A 26,377-nucleotide genomic window follows, 5' to 3' on the forward strand; every position below is an offset into this window, starting at 1 on the left:
TGGGGTGGGGTGGGGGTAACATAAAACCAGCTCTCCCACAACACACACAGGGGAGGTTACCCTTCTTTAAACCGAGCCTACCCACAATGCACTGGGCTCTTTTATCCCGGCAGTGAAAGGATGAGGCCAGATGAATGACAAAAGGAGAGAATGGGGATCTGGGCTGGGCCCGGCTTGGAAGACAGGGAGGGAAAAGAGAGAGAGAGAGGGAGAGAGAGAGAGGGGAGGGTGGGGGTGGAGGGGGGTGTTTCCCAAACCAACCTTTTCTATGAAAAATGCAGGAGAGGAGGGGTGAGGAAGGGGGGGGGGGGTTGAGCCAGAGAAACACCTAACTTTTGCTTGAGAGATGAGGAAGAAATGTATGCATACACAGAGAATTTTTGAGTTTAATGATTTCTTTACTGGCTTGTACACAAACGTACAAAAATAATACAGCACTCATCTCCACATGACATCACGTCATCATCACAGTGTTACAAACGTTCAAAAAAATAAAAAGGATACAAACACAAACAAACAAACAAAAAGAAAAACCAAACATGATGGAACATCTGCATCACTCATGAAAAAATCAGCTGTTTCCTCTTGCTTGAAATGAAGCAAGACCAGAAACACAACTTGGTCCAAAGAAGTCAGCACTTTTTTCTTTTTTGTGTTTTTTTTGTTTTTGTTTTTTAAAAATCATCTCACTCATGTATACACCAATCCGGCGGCTGGCTCCTTACGTCATAAATGTTATGACCCTGGTAAGCCAAACAACCACACAACCGTGCAATTTTTAATCATGTTACAATGATCTTACCATCAAATGTATTATTCCCCTTTCAACAAAAAAACAGGAAGACAGCACTTCAGAAAAGAAAGTGCCCCAAGATATCATCATCATCATCATCATCATCATCATCATCAGCGTCGATATATATATCCATATGTATATATACATACACCCAATCACAGAGATACACGCATCTTTGTTCAAAAAAACATCATGTTTTTTCCACAAAGTAACACACACATTAGGACATTATCACCTGGAGCATATATTTATACAATAGTATTTTGTTGTGTTTGATTTTTTTCTATTCAGAAAAAATTAAAATGTTGACACATAAAAGCCAACTTTTCAACAACAGTCATCAGTGCAATATTCAAACAAACAAAACAAAAAAAAAAAAGAAAAAGAAAAAAAACATCAAGTTTAAGACAAGCGATGCATATTTCATTTGTTGCCTGATACCAATCTATACCTTGATGTAGTGGATCTATCGCTTAAGTTACTTGTGGTTGTTCCAGGTTTTTAAAAATGGGAAGTTTATCAGTCTGGGTGACTGTTTAACGCAGCAACACAGGGGGGCCTCATGAGAAGCACACACACACACACACACACACACACACACATGCACACACTTCAAATCTTTAAAAAAAAAAAAAAAAGCTTTCTCATCAGCTTCTCATGAGGTGAACCAGTGCTGCTGTGAAGCTTCTATACAACTGTTGGCCATTTGAGCAGTAGGCTTTAAAAAAAAATAACATCAACATTAATAAAAAAAATTTAAAAAAAAAAAAAAAAAAAAAAAAGAAACATACAAGCAGCATTGATACAAATGTTAGGGTGCCATGACTTTCAAAATGCAGCAGGCAAGTTTATGAAACCAATTTTTTTTTTCCTTTTCTTGTGTCATCCTGCAATAGTCATGTGTTGTTGTTTTTAAAGTCTTCATCGTCCAACAGTAATAGGGTCCTGCTCAGTAGTAGTAACTATTCCAAAGCCTTGGCTCCTGCAGTTACCCCGTACAAACACTGGGGGCGCACAAGGCTCCGCATATTTTGTGCAATAAAACTCCCTGCATTTACAAGTCATGCGATACAATTCCATTTTTTTTTTTTTGTATGACTGGAAAAATAGAAAAACAAAAACAGGCTGATGAAGACAGAGAGAGAAAGAGAAAATTGGAGGTTTATAGGGAAAACATGCAACAATGGCAGTGTATGTGTGTGTGTGTGTGTGTGTGAGAGAGAGAGAGAGACAGAGAAAAAGACAGACAGACAGAACCACAGACTCCCTTTCAGAAAGGCAAAATGATGCTTGTCAGAATTGGTTTGGTTGTAGTGTAAAATAAACTGTCCCGACTGAGGATGCAGGAATGGGGGGTGGTGGGGGGTGGGGGTTCATTGCATCTTCTGAGTGAAGTCCATCCATCTGTCTGTTAGGCTACATAGCAAAACAAAAAACAAAAACATACTGGCATGTAGATGACCACAGACAAACTGTGAATCTCTTCAGACTCCAAACAACGTGGCAGAGTGGTGAGAGAGCTGAACAACTTGAGAATACTTAATAGTCGAGGTAGCTGGCAAAAGGCAACCAAACAAAGTCCTTTGATGGGAGAGAGAGAGAGAGAGAGAGACAGAGTGAGAGAGGGAGAGAGAGGGGGAAAGTCCTCGTCAGGGTCAACAGGCTGTAACAGAGGGGTTTCTGGGATGGTTTACCTCCACACGGGACAGTTTATACTACGAGTCTGAAGCAGCTTGCGTCACCCTAGATATTCTTACACTTATAGATTTAAAAAAAAAAAAAAGAAGAAGAAGAAGAAGAAGAAGAAGAAGAACCACAACATATTTAAAAATGCATCTTCTCAATGTACCTTCATAAATACAAAAAAAAAACCCAGCCTGCTTTCACAGTGATGACTAGGATGTTAATAAAATACTGAAAGGAGATTATAAAGTGAATTCCAAATGCGACTTTTTTTGATACAAAGCGAAAGCAGCGGTTTTAGTAACACAATGACCATTGGCAAAGTGGTCGCACTGGCCTGAAAAAGTTGGACGCCAGCATGGCAAGATCTGCAGAGCGCATTCAGCTACTGTCTCTTTTTTTTTTTCTTAAAAAAAAAAAAACAGAAACAAAGTAAAGCTATTGTGTACAGTACTTCACAACATTGATGAAGCCATTTGTTGTTACATAATGATTACACATCTGAAAAGCGTGTTGGATAGCCATAATGCCGCTCTTTGAGTTAAAAAAAAAAAAAAAATCAATTAATTTTTAAAAAAGAAACAGACCTCTGGTAGCCAACAGAGGGCAACCCTTCTTCTCTTGTTCATGTGTCTTCCCTTTCAGATATTCCAGCATGCAGCCATGTAGCATCAAGTGCCGTGTTTCATATAAAATAACTTAAAAAAAGGGTTTTAACAATGAGGAGCAACAGGTCAAATCTGCGCCCCCTCCCACAAAGAAACTATTCAACTATACTGAGGATGGGAGGTCATGTATAGAAAAAAAAAACTGGGCCATCTGCACTCTGGAGTCCAAACACACACACACATCTGATGCACAAAGACCGGCTTCTTTTATAGTGGACGACACGATCTAGTATACACATTCAAGAGGAAAGCTTTAGTACCAACAAACTCACCGAAATGGCGTTTTCTTTTGTTAAAAGATTCGTGTTGAAGCCCTTGGTGTGTGAACCATGTGGTGTTTCACTCAGGAGTGCAGAGAGGGCCCCGTTTGGTTTACAGTGAGGGAAGATTATTGTGCAGGTCTATTTTTTATTTCCTTTTCATATAATTTGGCACAACTATGTAGATAATGGCAGGTTTTTTTTAATTTTTTATTTATTTTTTTGCTTTTACAAGAGCCTGGCTTTCCCGTGTGTTGCAGTTTTATGTTCTACTTCTTGTTGTTGTTTTGTTATTTCTCTTTTCTTTTTTTCTTTTTTTTTTTTTTTTTTTTACCTGACAGCAGAGACAGATCACCGGGCGCCAGAGGAGTACTTGGCCTTGGTGATGAGGTATAGCACAATGTCTTGGTGGCCCCCGAAGGCGGCGATGTGTAAAGCGCTCCACCCTTCCCTGTTGGCCAGCCGGATATCTGCACCAAACTTCACCAGCAGTTTTACCAGCTCCAAGTTCCCGTCAATGACGGACTGGTGGAGAGCCGTCTGTCCTTCTGGCCCAAAGGAGTTGACGTTGAACTCGCAGTTTGTCATGTTCTGCAGCAACGAGTGCAGCTCCTTGGTGTTGCCCTTCTTCACCGCCTCCTGGAAAACCCTCTGCGGCGCGGAGCAAGTCGACACATCCGCCTGGCTCATGGTTGCAGCTCGCTGGAGGGTGGTGGTGAGGGGTGGGGGGTGGAGGGACCAATAATCCTGCCTGGGTTCTAAAGCTGATAATAATCGTCTTCTCCCTGTTGAGCGTCTCTGGTCTGGTAACAATGCCACAGTTACACTGGATTATAACCAGTTATTAAGGCACTTTAAAGTACTAAAACAGAAAAAAAGATAACTGTATATATCCCAAAAAGGACAAGAGAGGAAATAACACACTTGGTGTGCAAAAATGTTAATATTTGAGAGATCCTAAAATCCCTAAAACATAAAGGGTGCTCTCAAGCAATCCAGGGGTCTCTAGATGTAGTTTCCCCTCTGTAGCAGCAGCAGGTAGCCTAAAGCAGGGGATGGAGAAGAGAGACACCTCCGACTTCACTTGGGGAAGTTAGAAGTTTTGAGCACTATCTCCACAGGGCAGCCTCCTCGTTGCTGGATCCCCGCAGGTTTTCCTTGACCTGTTTCCTGGCTACACGTCCTGGTTATATGTCGCTGTTCATGTGGCCAGGGGGGTCTGAGAAAGACAACAAAAAAAAAAAGACAAGAGAAGTCCGCATGAATCCCGATTCCTCACCAACAGATTGCGACAGGGACCCCCACATTCCGCCACATCCAAGAGTGAGAGATGAGACTTCCGTGCGCACACGTTTACGCACGGATACATTTGCCACTAAATATGTCTGGAAATGTAATCCGCTGCAGATTTGTGACTTACCTCTGACAAATGGACGGGTCCGTAGCGACGAAAATGATAGAAATCCACCGTGTGGCCCGGTCTGTGTCCTCCGCGCGGTCCGAGTCTCTGCCCTGCGCTGCGCTCTGGGGGAATATTTTACGCGTCCTTTATTTGCATGACAATACCTTCCCAAAGAATCAACTGTGGAGGAATGGGCGGAAACCCGGGGAGGTTATAGGCTGCCGGCTCGGTGAGGAGGAGGGACCAGGGCGCTGTGAATGTGCAGGGAGGGGGCGTGGTCTACCTAAGGGGGGAGCCAAATGTTGCTGCAGAGATATTAAACAAGCCGCCCGCAGCAATATTATGGTGAGCTCTATATCCGATCTCCTGTAGCTGACCCCAGGAAGCGGACTGAAAGCCAGAGGCACGGTGCTGCCAGAGCTGTAAACCGCTGAGAAAGGGGGCACGCTGTAAAGGATCATCCACTGGATTATCATCAGCAGGAACTTGAAACAAAAAGTCAATCAAGTCTCATTGACAGGGATGTAAATGACTAAACAGCATCAGTGAGGATTTTATTTATGCAAAGCGAAAAAGCTACTGAACCTAAGAAGAAGTTCTCTCTGAAAACACAGTTTGTGAGATAATTAGAATGATGTGACATTCATTATGCTGCTTTATTTGACTCTCACTACAGATAAAAGTTGGAAAAGCACTTCAGTCACTCCTGATTTCATCTTCTTAAAAGGAAAAAAAAGCCACAATTGGCTTGTGAACTAATAGTCAAAAAAAAAGTTCAAGACTTCTTTTTTTTTGAGTAAGAGAGTATCTGGACTCATTAAAGCCCTTTCATGTTAAATGGGGGCTGAAAAGGTGTTGATAATGACATACTATCCAGGGGAAGATGTGCTTTACAGCTATGTGTTGCTGTAGTTAACCGGTGGCCCAACTTTCTCTGCAGTGTCACCCTGAAATGAACGGACCGCCAGTGAACATCTCAGTTGAATTATGCACAAATATGAAATTAAATCAAATACGAGCACCTGTTGTAAAGAGATATGTTGTTTAGCACAGGCTAAGTTTTAAAGCAGGAAGAGTTTTTTTATTCTTGTTTTCAATACTGACACTAAACATTTAAACCCGTGTGATCTTTCAGGATAGTGATTGCTGCCTCTGAACCAAATGGTAACGACAGTAAACTAAAGAACCTCAGACCTCATAATAAAAAAAACACCTCTGAGGAGGAGATTATAGGTGGCTGCTTAAATCATAAACTGCGGATATATTCCGGTTGTTTTTAAATGACTAGACGGTGGGACTTCAAAATAACAAAAGCCCTGCGCTACTTCCTTTCTGCAAGTGAAAAGAGGTGACGCTGCGCGCAGATTGACACGCCGCTCAGCTGCCCCCACCACCGTGGGAACTGGGCGCCTGTGTGTGTGTGTGTGTGTGTGTGTGTGTGTTTGTGCCTATGTGAGTGGGAAGGTGGTGGTGATAGATATTGGTAGATAGAAACAGTTAGACAGAAAGAATGTATGTGAAAGTGCCCGAGATGGATAGACACAAGGAAAGAGAGAGAAATATGTGGAAACCACACTAGGTAAATAACCTCCCTTGGACCGTTTGCTCCGTTTGGTGTACCCATACTTCGTCTCATCTGTGTAACACTTTAAACCGCTCTCCGCTCTGATGGGTTGGCGGCTTTCACACTGTCCTCTTTTTCCCACACTCTGAACTGTACATTTGGCGCACGTCTGTGGCTGCATCTGCCTGCGTCTGTGCGTCAATGTGGGAGAGTCACATCCAAACATAATAGGTCACAGCCCGATTATTTCATTCAAAAGAAAGTATGAAAAATATTAATCCGATTTATTTCTGATAGATAACAGTCTGTGATAATTAGGAACAGTGTGTCATCTACAGGGACTCGAGAAAATGCATGATGAGGAAGAGCCATGTTCATTATCTTCTACATTGGCACATTATTAATGCAACAAGATAATAGTTAGAGCTATAGCAGGTGTCAGTGTAAGTCGTAAATTGGGCTACCCGAAACACAGCTCAACCAGGTCTAAATCGGCGCAGAAGTCGGTTTAGTGAGCCACAAACCATAGGGACACTATTTATGCATTATGGTACATTACTACAGAAACTAACTTAACCATAACTTTAAAAAATGATATAACAACCTCCTATTTTTTCAGTGGTAATGGTATAAGCGCGATAATGCACTCTGAAGTGTTCCAGTATAGAAAATAACAGTCACCTCCACCTCGTTCATTATTTGTCCATATCTGAACACCTCAGAGTTACTTACTAATTAGATTGATCACTGGGTTAAAAGGGCTATAAGGTGAGTCGAGTGCATTATTAAAGTTTAAACCATGGCTGCTTAACAAACGCACTTTTGTGAAGTTTAAAGATAGAGAGTGTGGTATGTTGCCCTTTAGGGCAAATGTGTGATGTCTGTGGTAAAGTTAGTTTCACCAGTGAGTGAAGCGATAGGTAGAAAGTACTGTTGCTATGGTTATCCGTAGTAACACCCCATGCACACCAATCTAAAACATGGTTTATCTGTTGACCTTGACTATGTTTAAAGGTGTTAAAATACACATTATAATTTCACTGTCAGACAATCAGAAACACATTAAATGTAACCATGGTGAAAGCTTAGATATGTTTCATAACTTTGTCGAAAGGAAGATCTTTGACTTTATGACCTGCTCGTGTGAGAATACAGGATGAACCTTAGGTCAAAGTGTTTTTTGGGGGGGGTAACTGTGATTCATCTGTTTTGGATACTTTTAGGTGCATCTGCAGGTGACTGTTCGCATCTGTGCCGACTATTTTCTGTTTGTTCCTCTGCAACAAGTGGCTCACAGCTGCAAATGCTCGAAAACAAAGACTGTGGCTCTGACTCATTCATAGAAATGTGGTGAGAACCTAATGCAGACCCTTTTAATGCATTAAAAGGTCTAGGTACTCACCACATCTAAACAGATGTGTGTTCGTCTCTACATTCGTCATATGGCACAGCATTGACCCCCATAGGCACATAAGCATTTAACTTTCAGGTTGTGGTTACTCTTTTTTTGGTAATTTTAGGATCAGTATACGTTTTGATTATGTTTATAGATGTGTATGTGTGGTTTTTTTCTTCGTAGGGTTAGCGAATGGTGCAAAACATCTTCTGGAAAATCAGGAACATCTGTCCGCTATCAGAACTTTGGCTGCAGTGCGTCTGGACACTTGGAAAACATTTGCACAGACCGCAGGAGCCAAAAGTTTCTCCGATTGGATGAGTTTCTCCCCCAAACTCTGTGGCATTTGCTCTCCTCTCATTGCCCCCCACCACTTTGCTCCTGCAGTCTGTCTTGGTAATGTTTCTTTGGGAAGCAGCCAAAATCAGATACAATAGGTATACTTGTTCAAATACATATAAAACACTGTTTTTAAACAATCATTCGATTTCTCTTTAAGCCCCAATTATTTTCACACTACGTATGTAAAGAACTATATAATTGGGAAAGAACAGAAAGGGCTAAAATTCAGTTTAAAGTGACCAAAAAGGTGTTCCATGCGTGCGTAAAAGCGCACGCCAATAATAATCTTTTAAGTCATCCTTAAGTGAGGATGGTCAGGTTTCGCTGGCACAGAGGCTTCGGTGAGGCAAATCCTCCTTAAACTCCTAAATAGTCATGAGAAAGATAATACAGGTCTATTCTGGTTCTATTTGTGCAGCCATATCTCTGTTCTATTGCTGTGTTGATAAACAAGACGTGTTTTTTTCCAGCGACAGAGAAAGAACCCAGAGTCGTGCGTGCAGTGCAGTGATGTGTGGCTGCCTTGTAAACGGACCGCCGGATAGATCGGGGCAGCTCGGTGCGCAGGGCCGAGGTTTGGCGCCGAGACCCGGGGCAGCTGGGGCCAGACGAGACGGGAGGAGCCTCCCGTCCCGGGATGTTGTGCGCACGCATGTCGCTGAAGAGGAGAGCCCAGATAGGAAAAACAAGAGGGAGAATAAATGTAAAACTGTCACGTAGAAATGTCGGGGTTTTTTTTTCATCAGGACGCTTTGGCAACATTGTTATTGAACATTCTTGCCAGAAAGCATGCTGAACTCAACTCAGAGAGAGAGAGAGAGAGAGAGAGAGAGAGAGTCAGAGAGAGAGAGAGAGAGGGAGAGAGAGAGAGAGAGAGATGACGTTTTACCGGGAGGGAGGGTCTTCTGAATCCAATTCATTCCGGGCACCACGTGTCCTCGGAGCGTGGGAAAGAGGCGAGCTTTTCTTCCCAGCAAAGAAAGAGCAAGGATCAAATAACACGGTGCTGCAGCAGAAAGCTTGCGCTCTGCAGAGAGGCAGGGGCTGCGACCACCCGGACAAGGACGGGACAAGACACACAGAGAAGGGCTTATTTGGGAGCTAGGGTGTCGACTTCATTCATCATAGTAATAAAAAATAGCAGCTTGAAGTTACAGTACTTATTATACAGTCTGCTTTTAAAAAGCGCATGGCAACGTGCCAAGATTTTTTTTTTTTTTGTGGTATTCCAGGATGTATGTTTGAGGAAAAATTGGGTCATAATATATACAACTGCGTTATTAGAGGTAACCAAAAAAGTAAGCGTTTTGATCAACCCTCATTTTGCGGATATAGTTGGGGTTTTTTGGGTTTTTTTTTTTTTTTAAATAATGTCACGTTCCGCAGACAAGATCAGGCTATAGTCTCTCCTCCAGACTGATCTCAACGACCATCTTCTGCTGGAAAGATTAGTCATGCAACCCTGATAATCATCAACCTTTTTTTCCACACCTGAAAGTCTAATTTGAGATAAAATAATAGTTGGAAAACTGTTTCCCCGAACTAAATGCATGAATGAATGAATGACTGAATGAATGGATGAATGAATAAGAACAGAATATTTCCACATGGACTTAAACTGTGATTCAGTAGGCAAAGTAAGATATTTAAATGTTTTTGGCATCACTATAAAAACCAGATGATACTCCAGTAATACTGTCCAATAAGACACCTATTATAAAGGATTTATTGTTGTATGATAAATGTTTTATAAATTATTAACTAATCTTTTATAAAACAGTTATAAACCATAAAACGTTTGGGTGTCCACGTTGAGAAAAACACTTTTAGCTGGTGTTTATCCTCCTCCAGTTTGCCCACATCTCCACTTTATTTCAAATTCCAACAAAAAGATTTTGCAGAGAAATCTCAACTATAATCCATTTATTGACAACTTATTAATATTTAGAACTAAAGACTTGGATTATTTTGATAACACTTAATTATTGACCTATGAACATTTGAAGTGTCACACTGGAGGAGGGAATACACCAAAGACGTCACAAACTGGCAACCCAAAAGTTGTTCTTATGGCTTATAACTTAACTATAATGTGAAGTAAATGGTTTATTAACCATTAATAATTGTATTAGTTGTAGCATAAAAAGGTTGCTTTATTAGAAAGTGGTAACAATGCTTCTAATAAGATAGTTTGTAAAAATGAAGCAGCAAATTTAATATTTACAGCAGGAGTACCCCAAATATCTTAAATTAAAACACCAGAATAGAACTAATAAATGTATTATATCATCACAGGATGCTCTACCTGAGAACTTGTAAGTCATGTCTGAGACAGAAGGAATCCACATGATCTCCTTTTGTCTAAGTCAGTTTCTTGTCGGAGTGGTAACCTAGATGTCTGATTTCCCACACGGGAGCAGCAGGTTCAGATCCGGAGTACCGAGGCTCCCCCAGCACTCCCAACAATGAACAATGAACTTCACATTCACAGCCATGGACACCCACTTTAGTAACGTTATTCTTCAGAGGTGACAATACTTATAATGTCCCGACAGATAACTGTATAATAGATGGTGTAACATTACTTACTGCAACAAAGGCCGCTAAGCCCTTTAAGTTATGCAATTGGTAATATGGTGTTATGTGACACACATGTAGAGGTCCTGACCTGTCACTCACACATGTGATGATGAAAATGACTTTGATTGATGGAAAGGAAGGGACACTAGTTGGGATTAAAACTCCTTCCAAAGTTATTTGTATTTTCCACTTTTTTTTTCTTGTTTCTTTTTAAACAGAAACGAGAGACAGCGGCTCAGTGTTTGTGAAATGACGACATAATAATCATCGTTAGACTGTCTGCGTGTTCCTTAGAAAAGCTTTCAAATCTCTTGACTTCCCACTGCAGCTGTTGTGATTCAGTCACTGAAAAAACACATTTACCTCAGTGATTCACAGTATGACCCATCTTTGGAAATCATTGTGGCTTTTTTTGTTGCAAGTTAAGTGATCAGAGAAATAAAAAGCACATCTGCCAACAGTTAAGACTTCTTAGATTTAACTCGCAGCCTTACAGTGTGATGCATAGTATGTACTTGTCCAGAAAAACACAAGGAAATCTTGTTTAATTACAGAATTTTCCACAGTAGATCTTTTAAAACCTTTTTGGGCAATCCTGTGTTCTGAAAACACATAAAGCCAAAGTGGGATTTGTGAACAGAGGAGAGGAGGTTGGAAAGGACGGTATGAGAAAATATGAAGGGATTCAGGCAGTATGTGTTGGGTTACTCTGTGACCCGTCTGCTCTCAAGCCTCAGGGCAGGAAACCCCCCCCCCCCACGCTGTTAGTGTTACACCTGACAGACATCAGTGAAGCTTAGATGATCTCATCAATCTGCCCCCTCTTGCTGCTACACCATCTGTTTTTTTCATTTCTGAAAACACATCAAAAAGTAGAAATAACTGACAGAATACAATAACAACTTTCCACAGATTACTAAATGAAAAAAAAAATGTATTAACATATTTAGTTTCCAGCTAAATCATGTGACTAAACATTATACAAATGTATTCACAGAGAATGAAAATATACAGTACCACAGACTGCTAAAAACGCAGAGAAAGTGCGTCCGGTTGTGACTTAAATTTACATTTAAAGCAAGGCAATAAAAAAAAAAAAGTTTACAGAAAACTTACTGAATTTGACCCCTGAAAGAGTTAAATGGAACAAACCTGAAACACTGATGCATAAACTTACTTACTGTGCGTTATAATTTGATTATATGATTCCCTGTTGAGTCAAGGTGCTCTTGAGCTCTTGATAAAGTTATTGCAATTCAAATGACGTCATTACAATCACCATTAAAAAAATGCCACAGTATAACAATGAATACAGTCAACAACAAAAATGTCAAAACGCGATCACAGCATGACCTGCCTTTGGTTCACTGAAATTAAAATGTGTTTAACACACACAAAAAGTTTAAAACCGTTGAAAATGTATACACCTGAAAAGAGCTTTTGGATGACAAAAGATGAGAAAATAAAGCTTTGTCACCATATCTTTGTTTTTTAGTATAGCTGTCAAATAATAAAATTGTCTCCTAATTTTTTATGTATTATTTCATGCAAAACAAATTTGAAGTTGAAACTTCTTGAAATTGTAATGCCAGCCTGAATCCACAGTCTGTATTTTATCACACTGATTTAGAATTAGGCAAAATGTAAGTGTGTGTTCTGTAACAGACAATTTAAATGGATTTCATGACAGCTGGCTCAATGTGTAAAATATCCATGTTTTTTTTTGAGGGTCAGTTTAACTGCAGTAGCTCGACATCAGTCAGTTCCGCTGTGCCGCTGAAACGGGCGCCGCGGCTGGTTCGGAGTCCTCGTCTGTTAGGTGCAAGACTTCCTGAAACATGGAGAGGACACGGCCGAAGTGGGAGCCTTCCCAGAACACCTTGCCACATCTGGTGCAGACATAGAAGAGCGGTATCCTCGACAGGAGGGCGGGGGGCACGTTGTGAAGCTGTATGGCCGCCCCCCCGGGAAAGGTCAGGGTGTCGGGGTCCAGCTCTGAGAGGGAGGCCCAGCGACACTGAAGGGCATACCTGGGGAGTTCAGAGGTCTCAGCGGGGGTCAGGATGTCGTCAAGCTTCTCCTCTTCCTGTTGATGGGATTTCTGTTGTGTGTGGTCGGTATCCTGGTCCTGCAGAAATCCTTCAAACAAAACAAGACAATTTTGTGGCTTAATTCCTGAAAAACAGAACAACTTGCTACAGCAGAAGTAATAGCATGTAGGTACATTGTTATATATATTGTATTCATATTTGACTGACCTTTCTGTTTAAGCATCCTGACCATGTCCTCTCTGGGCACCGCAACATACTGATCACTGTTACACGCCTGGGCAGAAAGATGAAAACAGTCATTAGCAGGGTTGAAAGAAAAGTTTTCAAGAGCTCTTTCATTCGACAAAAATATGTTGAGGAAAAAAAAAAAAAAGAAAGAATGAAAATAAACTTTTTTTTATGTAGTTAGTCGCCATGGTGTTTTCCCCATAATTTAGCTCTCTTCTCCTCCTCTCTTTATATCCATACCTTGACAGTGCAATATTCTTTTTTTCTTAATGTATAATATCTGCTTTCAGTATTTCACTATAACTGCTGCTCCAGTACTTTAAAAGTGCTGTTGTACTGCTGTAAATACCTCACTTTTTAAATCTAATTTAATTTATTGTAAATGTTTCTTTTTTTTTTAACCTGACTGAGTGAACTGGACAAGAATTCCAGTGCGCATGTGCTTGTGCCTGAGAAAATTTAGGTTTAGCTAAAGAAAAACAAATGCGTTCATTTTAAATTTGTGACACATTTTGTACTTCTGTTTTGACAAAGAACTATTTCCATTGCACTCATACAAAAAGTGACAGAAGAAGGAGCTTGAGAGAAGTTCAAACCCTGCCAACTGTCACGCCCCTGCACACATGAATCAATCACCAGCTCTGTTCGCACCTGGCACTAAAATGTGTCTCGGGTGATCCGATCACATGTGGAGAGCTCTAAGTATAGAGTATAAGTACAGGTGTGAATGTACCCGAGAAGCATTGAGATCCGATTGCTCAGACCACATTCAGATGTGGTCTGGACTACATATGACCACATTCTTTCAGCAGTGCATGCAAATGTGTCCTATGTCACGTTGAAGGACCACCTACTTAACTGACATCCTCTGTGTTGGCAGACGTATATACTCATTCACACGCCAACGGAATCATGTTAAAGTGTAAAACGACCACAAAAAACCACAACAACAGGCAAAATGGATTCGCATGGCTGGTTTACGCACAAAACACGCTGTGTGATTTCCATTTGTGAGACTCAGTACAATGGAAACTGGATGATTCATATTGCAACTGGGCAATTTCTAACAAACTTCTTTTAATTTCCAGCAAACTAGGCACAGTAGGTGCAGATACAAACAATATATTTAGTCTTTGCAAACAGAAATGATGTATGTGTTTATTTGCATTTAGAGCAGGGAAGTGAGATCAGATCACAAGTGGTCACTCCGGACGTACTCTAATGCCAGGTGTGAACCGACGTACTTAGAGCTGTCCACTTGTGACCCGAGATGCATGTTAATACCAGGTGTGAACAGGACCACTGTGTGACGTGAGCATGCTCGTCAGATTCGGAAAGTTACGAAAAAATGTTGGACGCAGCCCCATACACTTGAAGTTTACTGACCCCTTACTTCTATTAGAGTAGAGAGTGACTTTTACCCCTCTCAGTCATATAGTATAGCAGCAATGTGTAAGAAATAAGTTTACTATAGTAACTCTATGGTAACCTGACCAGAGTTCACCTGTTGAAGTCAAAAAGACTTGTGTTAAAAGCAGGTCTAGAGCGGGGTCGCAGAGCCTGATAACCTGTAATGGCCCATTCACACCGATGGCAAACAGACATTTTTTTCCCAGGTTGTTGCTTTGGTGTGAAAGGGGCTAAGTGTTAGAGAGAGATCAGATCAGTGTGTGAGTGTGTGTGTGTGTGTGTAGAGACGGTGTTTACGCCTCAGTAACGTTCACATGTCCGTGCTGTCCTATCCCTCTCCATGGTAAAGGTCTAACCTGGTAGGACATTAGTGACCTCTTGTTTGCCGGCCCCTTACATGCTCACACGCACTCGTCTGTGAGCCGTCCTGACAGCATGTCAGTGCTAAAAGCCTTGTCAACACACCTGAGCTCCACCCAGCAAACAACATTCCACTTAGAGATGGGCTGTAAATCAAACGACACTCTAAGACCTCAAAAAGCAAGATCCTTCACTATCTAGGGAAGCTTACTTAAAGCCAGTTTGTCTCTCTTTTGAGGGGGAGGGGGGGGGGATTTAATGAAGACTGCAAATCAGGAGCACCCACCCGACGCAAAAGTATGTCCTATCCTCTGTGTGCTTATGCAGAGCTGTGTTTGCCTCTGTGGTAACTGAGGTCAGGACAGGAGAAAGCGACTAGACAGTGGAGGTGTGGGAATAGCAGAGGTGTCATCTCCTGTCCTGTCTGTGGGAATGAAGCTCGTCTCTCCGTCAGTACATTCTGTATTCTCCTCTTTGTATTCCTCCTTAAACACACACACACACACACACACATAACATGCATACACACACATGCACAAATTCCCCACACAGACAAAACACTTTACAATTCGCACAGGCTACACTACAGTGCGCATAAACCGCATGCATACAAATGCTCGCAGCGCATACACATGGCTCACACATACGAGCTCTGCGGCAGCCAGGAAAACAGACCCAGCTATTTGCTCAGCTCAAAGTTTCCCAGAGTTGAGCAAGCCAGAACCTGCTCTGAACTCTCAAGACTAAGCCACAGACAGGCAGGCACACACGCACACCGTCTCACACACACGCAACCTGGATGGAAATAATTCTATGATTAATCCAAACACAGCTAGGTACAAATGCAAAGATCCTGCAGAGATCTATTAAACAAATAAGTGGGTTGAAAGTGAAATTAGTTAAATTTAGATATGACGTTATGACACATGTCGCTGTGATATTAATACGTGATAGTGATATTAATAGATTTGCAGATAGAACATATGCATGTGCGTTAAGGGTCCTTATGGAAATGGACATGTCAAAATGAGCTCATTTCAAGTGGTGAGGTCTTGTGGCGCCTTCTGTTTGAATGAATACAGATGGTAGCTCAGTGCCTCCATCTAAGCTTTGAAACAGGGTCAGACCGGATGATTTTGGTGGCATTTTTTTTTTCTGTTTTTGGCTTGCTGAAGTATATGAAGACTGGGTTTCTCCGCAGCAACACTAGAATTTTCAGGCACCCATGTTATGAAGAGCACGAGAAGCACAAACACCAAAGTCCTCAGGAGCCTCCTCTGCAGCTCCTAGCACATCCCGAGACACAGAGAGCATTTGAATGACAGCATCGTCGAACCAATTTAAAGTTGGCATGTTTGCACAGGCAAAATGGCATGTTTGTGATCATCAAGAAGCACGGCATGTGGCTTCGGTCTGCGCAGGTCGGTCAGCTGAACTTTTTGAAGTTTATATAGAACTTGACTGCCACGAGTAAACAATGCCGTGTTATTGATTGCGTTTAAAAAAAAAAAAAAATCTGTCCTTCAGGGTGCATGTTTCGGATTTTACCAACATGTCACCTCTCACCGCAACTAACACGCTCCTCCATATGACACATACTGGTCATACTGACGAAGCCGCGGTGAGGAAACTTGCACAGGCTTTGCAAAAATGGCAGATAAGATTTTGTTGCCGGGTTCATGCAGGCCTTCTTGCAGTCTTATCCATACAATGTACAGCCACAGATGGGCCTTAAGATCAAAAGAGCCACCAAAAATTAAACCTGCAAACAAAACTACTTTTATTTAACTCTACAAAGTTTTGGGTTCTTGGTACATTGCTGCATTTTCTTACTCTTTCTGTCTTTTGTTCTTTCTGTGTTTTTCAGGGAACCTCCAGCATTCTCACACTCCGTGTGGCCATGCCAGAGAAAGAATGCTCCTTGCCGTGACAACAAGGGCTATCTAAAGTGTGATACTGTGTTTCAAAGGATGGGAGGTGGTGGAAAAAAAGGGGAGAGAAAGGGGGATAGTGGAGAGGAGGGAGGGGAAAAGAGTGAGGGAGGGAGATTTTTCCCTAACATGCTCAAACACACACACACACACACACACTCGCACTGCACCGGCTCCGTAGGCAGCTCCCATGGGAAAAATCCTAGACCAATCTAAAAAGGCGGTGCTTTTAGGGCCGATGTAGGTCACATGGTCTGAGCAGCCAATTGGGCACTGATGATTTGATTCAAATTGTGGTAAGTCAGGTAAGGGGCAGCGTGGGAACCGGAGAGAAGAAGCGCAAAGATGCGAGCAAGACGTGCACCATCGTTTCCCTTTGAAAATGTTGTCTTTTCATTCTCAGTGTGAATTTCAAGTCCAAGTAAAAGGTTAAAAATACTTAATTCCACTGTCCAAGGTTGCTGTGGTCTAAAACATATATACAGTTTATACGAAAAGAACATCTTTTCTAGAAACTACAGCATCCCTTCCAAGGAAAAATAAAAAAAATAAAACATACAAGACCAGAGATTCATTGTTCGCTCCCATCATCCCATGTCTGGTACATTCTGCCATCTCTGGTTCCCTGTCATTCTGTTGGGCGGACATAAAATTTTGTTGCCACTGTGAAGTCATCCAGGTCCAATGAAAGTGGGACGGCATGCTGAATTGGAAAAAGCAGCTTCATGCTACCATAGAAATGATGACTAAGGAGAAGCTAACAGGCCGAAAGCGTTGACCTTTTTCTCTGCTTTCCCACACTGCTCTAAGGTCATGCTAGGTGATTTGGATACATTCCAACCGCAATGATTTTTACTGACGGATGCAAACTGCGGAAAAGTGACCTGATTTAATTTTTTTTGGCTGGACAGAAGGAAGGAGGAAAGGAGTGGAAACATTGCACTTCATTTAGCCCTCTTCCACTGAAAACGCTGACATCATATCAGCGTTAATCATTAAATCAGTTGTTATCTTTTAGTGGAAAATAAAGGCTGAATACTAATCACCAGTCTGCAATGTGATACCGGTGACAAAAAGACGGGAAGTCTAGTCACAAAATTCTTCTCACTGATTAAACAGTTACTGAAAGTCATAAATACCTTGATTTTATTGATTAAATCACATACTTTTTTTTTTTTAACTAGTTAAAAGGCAAAAGACATTTTTTTTTTTACATTTGTTACAACACACCATCAGATTATAAAATGCATCCAAATTACGGTGAAATTACAACCAATCCTCTCATGCTGTGAACGAAATAATAAGCAAATTGCTTAGTAAATTCAGATGGGCTGTACGGACACACTACTCAAAAAGTGATTAAACGAATAAAAGTGCATCATGTAATGGAATTAAAGGGCTGTACAAAAAATAGCTGAAAATAAAGTTTTCCAACAGCATGTCATCATTGTGTCATTTTCATAACTGAAAACATGAAGTCAACACATGGTGAGCGCAATATGACAATGATTTCAATTTTGAAACAAAGTCTGTAGCTATGCACAAAACTCTCTTAATATTTTGCTATTAGTCTTTAAAATGTGATGCTGTTTATTAGCTGACTTTGCTAGTTTATGAAGTTATTGAGTAGATCTTCTAAATAAATTCTTACTGTACATATATATATATATACATATATCTTAACACCTAGAGATGGGTCAGTTTTCTACTGCAGCAGGAACGTGAGGGAAATACTGAGGACCTACTAAATGTACTTTCCCACAGTATCCTGAGGGTATCTGGCCAGTGTCTCAGCCCGACAGTCTGAGGTAATTACCAGTTCTGTTAACTAACCACTACCACCTGACAGCAACCTGAACTTGGACCACAGCAGAGCCTGTCTGGGCTTGACATCACACACACCTTCCTCTGACTCACTTCACACACACACACACTCACACACACACACACACACATACAAACATACGCGCAGGCAGTCGCAGGCATACTGCACAGCCATGAAAAAGGTGTAAAAACTCACGAGCAACTCACTCACACACATATACACACGCCCTTCCCTGACTCATGTTGCACCCACTCATTTCACCTGCATGAAGCACAAATTATAGAAGTCACGTTAGTTCCTTCCTGATTTTCCCAGGAGTGCGAATCATGTGGCTGTTGCTATGACAGCGAAAGTCTGCTGTTGCAGTCGTTTATGCCGACAAACTGGAGATCGGCATGCATAAAAAAGGATATTACAAACCCGGTGAACGTCTTTTCGAGTCAGCAAAGACAGATGTGTTATTCTAAATGTAACCGCTTTATTTTTTCAGGACTTCTTCATTGCTCATTTTGCTCAGTCGATTCTTGACAGGTTGAGGGGGTGTTTACTTCATCCAACATCCCTTGCCTTTAGGCTATCATGTCCATTAATAAGGAACTCACTCAGCCGTAATTAAAAAGAAATGAGCAGCCTTTCATCCATGAGAAACCTGTTAATGCTTTTATCTCTTCTCACTCAATCATTGTAGCATCTACGGAATAAGCCTGGAGAGATGCTTATAATAACGTCTCTCTCTCTCTCTCTCTCTCTCTCTCTAAATATATATCTATATATATATATTGGACATATTTGAATATATTTTCTTACTTTTTTCTACAACATTTACTTCTTTTTTGAAAAAGGTGCTATAAACGTTTATCAAATCTATTGTATATTTGTCCTTTTTCATATGTGGTTGACTCTAGTTTTGTATTTATTGACCCAAAATGTAACGTATCTTATATTATATTTTAGTTACTATATTATGTTATGTTAAAGATGATATGCTGTATGATGATAAAACGTAGGTATGTAACATTACATGAATGTGTTATATTGATGAGATCATTGCATTGTTTACCATTAATATTTCATTGATGTAATGAGTCTGTGATTGAGACTGTATCAGATCAGTAGCCACAATTATGATTTCATGTTTCTACCCTTCAGAATACATTAAGAAACCTTTTTAATTGTATGTATTGCTTGTTTAGCCCCTCTTCCTCAATCGCTTTAACTCTTGCACAATCTCTTTTTGTTTCTCTCTCTCGCCAACATTGTTTTCCATTTTCAACCGTTTTCTCACCCTCTACTTGGCCTCAACATTTCTGCCTTTTTCTTCCCTCCCTCCTTTGCTCCCTAGTCCCTTTTTATTGGAGCTCACTAAAAAGGGGTAATGAAGAAGATAATAGTCTAGAGTCTAGCAGATAACAGTCTAGCCGTCACACAAATAGCACTAATGCTTTCCCTTGGCTTGGCACAGTCAGTTCATTCTGTTTTTTACCCACTCAACCTTCAACCTCAACCTCTATCTCTCCTTCTCTCCAATTGAACCTATGTCTTCTCTCTTGTTCTATGTCTTGCTTGAAGCTCCATCTACCCCCTTCCAGTGTTCCCTTCAATCTCCCTCGCTCCTTCTCTCTGGTTGTCTCTCACCTCTAACCTCTTTCTTTCTCTCCTTCTCCAAGCACTCTCTTTTTTTTCTTCTCTCTCTCTCCTCAGACGCCAGATAGCTGGGACCGGTCTAAGCCAAACAGCTCAGGAAAACAACGTGCTGAAAAGGTCCGTTGACAATGCTGCTCACTGGGCAATCGGTTTTGAAGAGGGATAAAAAACATCTCATCTCAAAAACATAAAAAGCTGGATTAAACTGCCAGCCAGCCTCTATTCATATGTTGCTTTTTATAATTATGGGTAAAAAATTAACCAAACTAAACTATGTTAGAGGGGCAATGCACTGTGCGACAACTGACATCAAACACTTGGCCTATTGTGTTTGCCAACTGTAGTATTAGTTAATTCCCAAGCCAGTTCTGTGTTATCGCAACTGAAAGTTGCTCTGTGATTAAGAAGTTTAACCTGTAAACATGACGGCGGAGCACTTCTGGTAGCTGGTTCATGACGAACCATTCGACCAAATGTTAATACCATTTGAAAACCTGCCAATTTTCAGTTCCTAGATGTGTAGGTTTCATAATATCTCAATTGTTAAGATCATCTGATCTGATGAGAAAGCAAAACTGTCGGATTCTTTTTCAGGCATTATTCAAAACCACATACAGCCCTACAACGTAATCTTGCTCATCTGTATGTATTGCTGTTCACTACCTTAATCAAGGCATTGGTGGTAATTTTCTTTTAAAACAATGTAATATTGCTTGTTTCATATTTCTGGTTATATTGTGCACCACTTCTTAAGAGATAAACATCACAAGCTTTAGAGATAGAAGCCAGTCAAGTGGCGAGACATGACAATTGTCATGGGGGGTCAAACGGCAGAGAGATTCTTCCAGGCATTCCAGGATTACGGATAAAAAGATGTTGAGATGATGACATTAGAAGAACGTGGTGGTGGATATCATTGATAAGGGAGAAACTGCTTTTTGTGATGTCTTATGTGTAGTGTCCTGCTGAAAAGTTTAAAGAACTGTTTAAATTCTACTAGCAAATGCTGCAGTCAATAGTCAGAACAAGCTTTACTTTTTAAAAAAAAAACCCAAAACAAAACATTGAAATAAATCCTCAATGACAGATTGCACTGAGTTACTGAAGTTAATGAAACAGTAGCGAGTCGGCAAGTTCAACTGTTCCAACTGTAAGAAGAAGCTCCAATCAAACACGCTCTGGTTTAATCCTTGCTTGTAGATTAATACATGAAACAAAACAATACTCTTATTTGTTATCACAACCTATTTACAACAAGGTTAAACTGAGAAAACTCCACATGCTTGACTGCACAAGGCTGGGGAAACTCTGTCTGACAAGTTTTGTGGTGCTGTGCAATAAAGACAACTGGCTCTCTCAAATATAGAGCATCAGCGCAACTGCCAGTTAACATTTGTCTTTTTGAGACAGACCTGGCGCTCCCAATGTTTTTCCCCCATTTGTCTATGTACAGTCAGACATTTACACACGCTTACACACTAAAGCTGTATAAATATGTTCATTTTTCCCATGCCTTCACTGCACCCATTCAACCCGATTTTGTTACGACATCCACAGCTTTCCTCGACATGCGCTAACAGTTCTCAAACTGTCACTACACCCACACACTCCAAACTGAAATTCAACCCACTCTACCTGAATCCATCAACCTGAACTACATCTGCGCACACACACACACACACAGACAGACAGCCAGCCCCGTCATGGGAGAGCCACCGGCAGATTCCTTCGCTCAATGTTTATCGCTGCTGGCGCATATTTCACCCTCCGGCACCCCTCTTCACCCCTTCTCTCACTTTTCCTTTTTTTCTCTTCCTGATGTAGAGGCACGCAGGCACGCAGGGAATGTTATTGTAATGCACAGTGATTCATCCAGGACTGTAAATATTGACGGTGGTGGCGCTGGCGGTGGCTGCTGCTGCTGCTGCTGCTGCTGCTCTGTTCTGCAGAGCTGGGAGAGAACAGAGAGGAGATGCCTCTCCCACATGACTTTTTAACCAACAAGGTGTCAATGTCAGGGTGGGGTACCAGCAATTCACTTTACATAACTACCTGCGTGTCCGCTGATTTGAAAGTTGAACGCTTGCGTAACCAGATGAGGGAGTTCCTTAGTGGTCGATCATCTGCTGTCACAACAGGGTTTAAGAAAAGACCACAAAGTTAAGACAGCTGGTGAAAACTTACTGAGGGCGTTTTCACACCTGGCTTGTTTGGTTCAGTTGACATGAACCCTGGAGCGTTTACCCCCTTGGTGCTGTTCGTTTGGTGTGAACAAAGCAATCGCACTCGGATCAAAACAACCGGATCGAGATCTTGTTGAAGAGGTGGTCTCAATCCAGTTACAAACGAACTCTGGTACAGTTCTTTTGTGGTATGAATGTGATCTGACCTCGCTCTGACCCAAATGCAGGAAGCATTGTGCATTTTTTTTTGATTAAACCAACTCCCATAGGCAGCTGCACTGTGTGTGTGTGTGTGTGTGTGTGTGTGTGTGTGTGTGTGTGTGTGTGTGTGTGTGTGTGTGTTATGTGCTCAATACCAGGGCTGTAGTCTCCTGGTGGATTAGTTGGTCGATATGCTCTCGTCTGACCAAATTCTGATTGGTCGAATAATCGCTGTGCAACGTGTAAAGCTCTGTTTTTCTGCACGGCAGAAAAGTGATGGTGAATGCGAGCGCAGCAGAGGAAAAGGTTAGCAATAAGTTGTCAGCCTGGCAGTGAAAGTACAGTACAGGCTACAGTGTAACGGTTAATAAATACTGCAGCTTCTCAAGACCACGAAAAGTCACGTCTGTTATTTCGCCAAGTGCTGGAAAAGTGAAGGGGGTTAGCTCCAAAGGTAGCAACAATGGGTTAGCCTAACCTGAAGACACTAAACAGAGAAACAGAGAACGGAGACATGTGTGGCTGCTGAGTTCACTCTGTCCCTTAACATCCAAACATTTTTAATAAAAATTGAAGTGATTTTTGATTTTGGTATATGGCCCAAACGATGACCACGATTACGGAGAAATGCCAGTTCTGACTCATAAACAGAGTGACAGCTCCCACATGGCTTTTGTTGATTTGCTTGAAATTTTGCCCTTTGACACCAAACGGACTATAGGTGTGAAAACGCCCTTAGATCATCTGCGTAGGAGACTTACAAACTGCCGTCAACAATGTGGTCAGTACTTCACCTAGCACTACTTTTTGAGTGCTTTTGCAATTGTTGGTCTGCAAGGTTTTTTATGCAAGTTGATGATGATCTGCTGCATTGTTTCAGCACATAGGCTACCTTTGGCTTTTCTGCTTTCTCCTGCCTTCACTGATTCCTTACAAACGAGTGCAACAGGTTAAAGCTACCTGAATGTAGCAGACTTTGCCAGCTGTGAACAAGCTTTTTGGTGGCAGACATTCTGGGAAATTCTGGGGCTTGAGGCATACACTGCTGGCCAGAATCACATGATCGTTGGCTGCTTTATTTTTTTATGCCTTTTATTTATATAGTACCCAAGTTGATAATTGTATCCTTTTGTATGGGCATTTATTGCATCATCTTGTAGATATACATTTCCGACACAGCAACAACAGCCCGAGCATCTGTGTGGATGCAAGGGTCTGTGTGATGTAAATTTTGTCATCTTCCACAGACCCTCTGTTTGTCAGCCTGTACAGTTTGTGCCGATAAGTACGTATGAGCACATTGATGTATGCAGATAATCAATGTAGTACACACAGACCTTGGGCTGGGTGATATATTGAAATAATTCGATTAATACGGCTATCTCATAGTGAATTCATCTACGAGAGGGACAGACTGAAAATGACTCTGGTGCAAACTGGTCTACGTTCTCCGCTTGTGTTTGTTGACGAGGTATCATCTCTGGTTACGAGAGTTGATGTGCTGGGAGTCGACTGGACTGAGTGTGGATTCTACTTTGCTCGGTCTGCTCTTGCCATCTGGAGAAGAATCGCTATCATAGTTCCTGTGACCAAAACACAACTGAGCAAAAACCTGACAAATGTTGATCTTATATTACTTTTTTTTTTTAATAGCGTTAATGTCCAAAACAAACAATTGTTGAAGTTCCACACTAAACTCACATCCAAACCCACTATATTTCATTTTGATCAGTACCTCAGCTGACCAGCAAATGGGTTCAAGAAGAAACCATATGTCTGGGCACACTCAAAAAGCTGGTGTTTATCACAAAGCAAATGATAGTGAGCTGTGTTTAGATGGGATTTTATTGGGACCACAAATGACCAACTGGTCTGTGAGACAATGGAGAGAGATGCTGAGCAAGATAGCAACATCATTATGTCTGTAGGTCCACTGCAGACAGACACACACACACTATATGTCCGAGAGTCATCATATATATTATCAGCACACACACAACTCACAGTGGACAGGCTATGGAAGGGTGAGATAAAGGCAAATAAAAGAGGGAAAGGGCTCGGGGTTAAGTGGCAATAATGATGCAGGATAAGACATCAGTGTGTGTGTGTGTGTGTGTGTGTGTGTGTGTGTGTGTGTGTGTGTGTGTGTGTGTGTGAGAGAGAGAGTTCAAACTCACTTCAAAGTGAGTCTGGGAGCCTTGTTCATGTCAACAGGAGACACAGGAGAGGGACACAGCATTAGAAAAGCAGAGAGGTAGAGGGGGAGGTTAAAAAAAGGAGGATGTGGGGGAAAAAAGGAAGCAGTACACGATGGTGAACAAAGGCTGAAGGGAAAGAGAGGACTGAGGTGGAGGAGGGTAAGGGAGGGTTAAGGAGAAGTGGGTCGGAGGTGAGAGGTTGGGGTATGCGGGTAGAGGAGGGGAAGGGGAAGGGGAAGGGGGGGTGGGGGGGGGCTCTCGGTGAAGGGGTTCACCTCTAGTGTGAATGCAATGAGGTAAAACCAAAAGAAAGGACGATGGAGAGAGTTCCTGTGTCATACACCCTCTTTAATTCTACCCTTCCTCCCCTCCTCTCCGCTGTCCCCTTCCCTCCCTCCACCGCTGCTCCCTCTCTGCGACCGGCCCCAGCAAATTCCCTAGGGCCAGGGGCAGTCCCCTTTCAGTCTCCAGTGACACAGTAATTAGAAGTGTGGGAACTGAATCCATCCCTCTTTCTGAGCCCCGCACTCCCACCCGCACCCCTCCCTCCCCTTGCTAGCTTGCTCCCTCCTTTCGCTGGCCCTCGCCCCCCTAACCAGCTCCCGGCTCCTACCCCTTCCCCTCTTACTTCCTTTGCCACCTCTCTTTTTTGCACCCCACCTCAGTTCTCTATCTCAGGAAGTAACATCTAACCTCAGAAAAAAGTCTCACATGGGGTTAGGAAGATATATGTTGATGTTGACCTCATGTTAAAATCTTAATATCTGCCAGCCTGCATCATCATCTACATCTAATTGGATGGAAACCTTGAAATACATACATGATGACAATTTTACAGACACTGAAGATATGAATATCACCCACTGGCAGATCCAATTAAAAATCAAACAAAAATCCATAATGGGTGAATCCTCATGGGCCACCTGTAATGTTCATGGGAGCTACACATCACACACACTCACACACATACACGCACTCAACCCCATACCCTTCATTCACCCCCCACCCCAACCCCTCCCCACCCCCCGCCCTCCTCTACAGCCACAGAGTCCCCTATCTCTTCGAACAGAGCAACGCTGTCTCTCCCGCTCTCTGTCAAGCCCACCACCACCACCACCACCACCTCCACCCCAACCCCCATTCGCTATCTCCACGGCGATAACCATGGGAACAGCAGCACTGTGGGAACGGGCCACCAGTTGACCAAAATAGACAGCAGGAAAATGGAGGGAAAGAAAGAAAGAAAAGGCTCCCTGCGTCCAAGGAGGCCTGTGTGTGTGTGTGTTTTTGTGTGTGTGTGTGTGTGTGTGTGTGTGTGTATAGGAGGTCCATGGGATCATCCAGACAGACAGGTACTCAGGCACTCCAGTCACCTCTGGTTTCCACCGGCAACAAAGGGGACGCTGAGTGGCTTGAGTTGCTACATTAATTCATTACTGGACATGCGGCTTTGCTTTGAGATGGTGGGATATGCCGAAAGTTCTCCTTCACACACACACACACACACACACTTTCAACAGTCCTATAGTTACTAGATAGCAGCTTCCCGTGCAAGAGGCTACACCCTTAACCACAAACACCCACACCCAAACAACACACTAATATTACACCATCTCACACCCAGTCACACCCGCAACCACTCACCTCTAAGAGCA

At 42.1% G+C, this 26,377-nt stretch overlaps 2 protein-coding genes across 5 annotated transcripts in view; both read right to left on the reverse strand.

The window, feature by feature from the left end:
• Window positions 1–368: 368 nt before the first annotated feature.
• On the reverse strand, window positions 369–5,006 carry nrarpa (NOTCH regulated ankyrin repeat protein a). Its single transcript, XM_067574545.1, has 2 exons — window positions 4,828–5,006; window positions 369–4,626 (listed from the first exon to the last, which is right to left on the reverse strand). The coding sequence occupies exon 2, from the start codon at window positions 4,095–4,097 to the stop codon at window positions 3,759–3,761; it is 339 nt and encodes a 112-aa protein (XP_067430646.1). The 5' UTR covers window positions 4,098–4,626; window positions 4,828–5,006; the 3' UTR covers window positions 369–3,758.
• Window positions 5,007–11,217: 6,211 nt separating this feature from the next.
• exd3 (exonuclease 3'-5' domain containing 3) overlaps window positions 11,218–26,377 on the reverse strand; it is a 46,521-nt gene continuing 31,361 nt past the window's right edge. For all 4 annotated transcript variants that reach the window (XM_067573874.1, XM_067573875.1, XM_067573872.1 and 1 more), the window contains 2 exons: window positions 12,950–13,016; window positions 11,218–12,830 (listed from right to left, as the gene is read on the reverse strand). In XM_067573874.1, coding sequence (XP_067429975.1) covers window positions 12,451–12,830; window positions 12,950–13,016 — 447 coding nt within the window. In that variant the 3' untranslated portion in view covers window positions 11,218–12,450. The remainder of the gene's footprint in view (window positions 12,831–12,949; window positions 13,017–26,377) is intronic.

This window comes from Thunnus thynnus, chromosome 19 (genome assembly GCF_963924715.1).
Source record: "Thunnus thynnus chromosome 19, fThuThy2.1, whole genome shotgun sequence".
In the NCBI taxonomy this organism is placed as follows: Eukaryota; Metazoa; Chordata; class Actinopteri; order Scombriformes; family Scombridae; genus Thunnus; species Thunnus thynnus.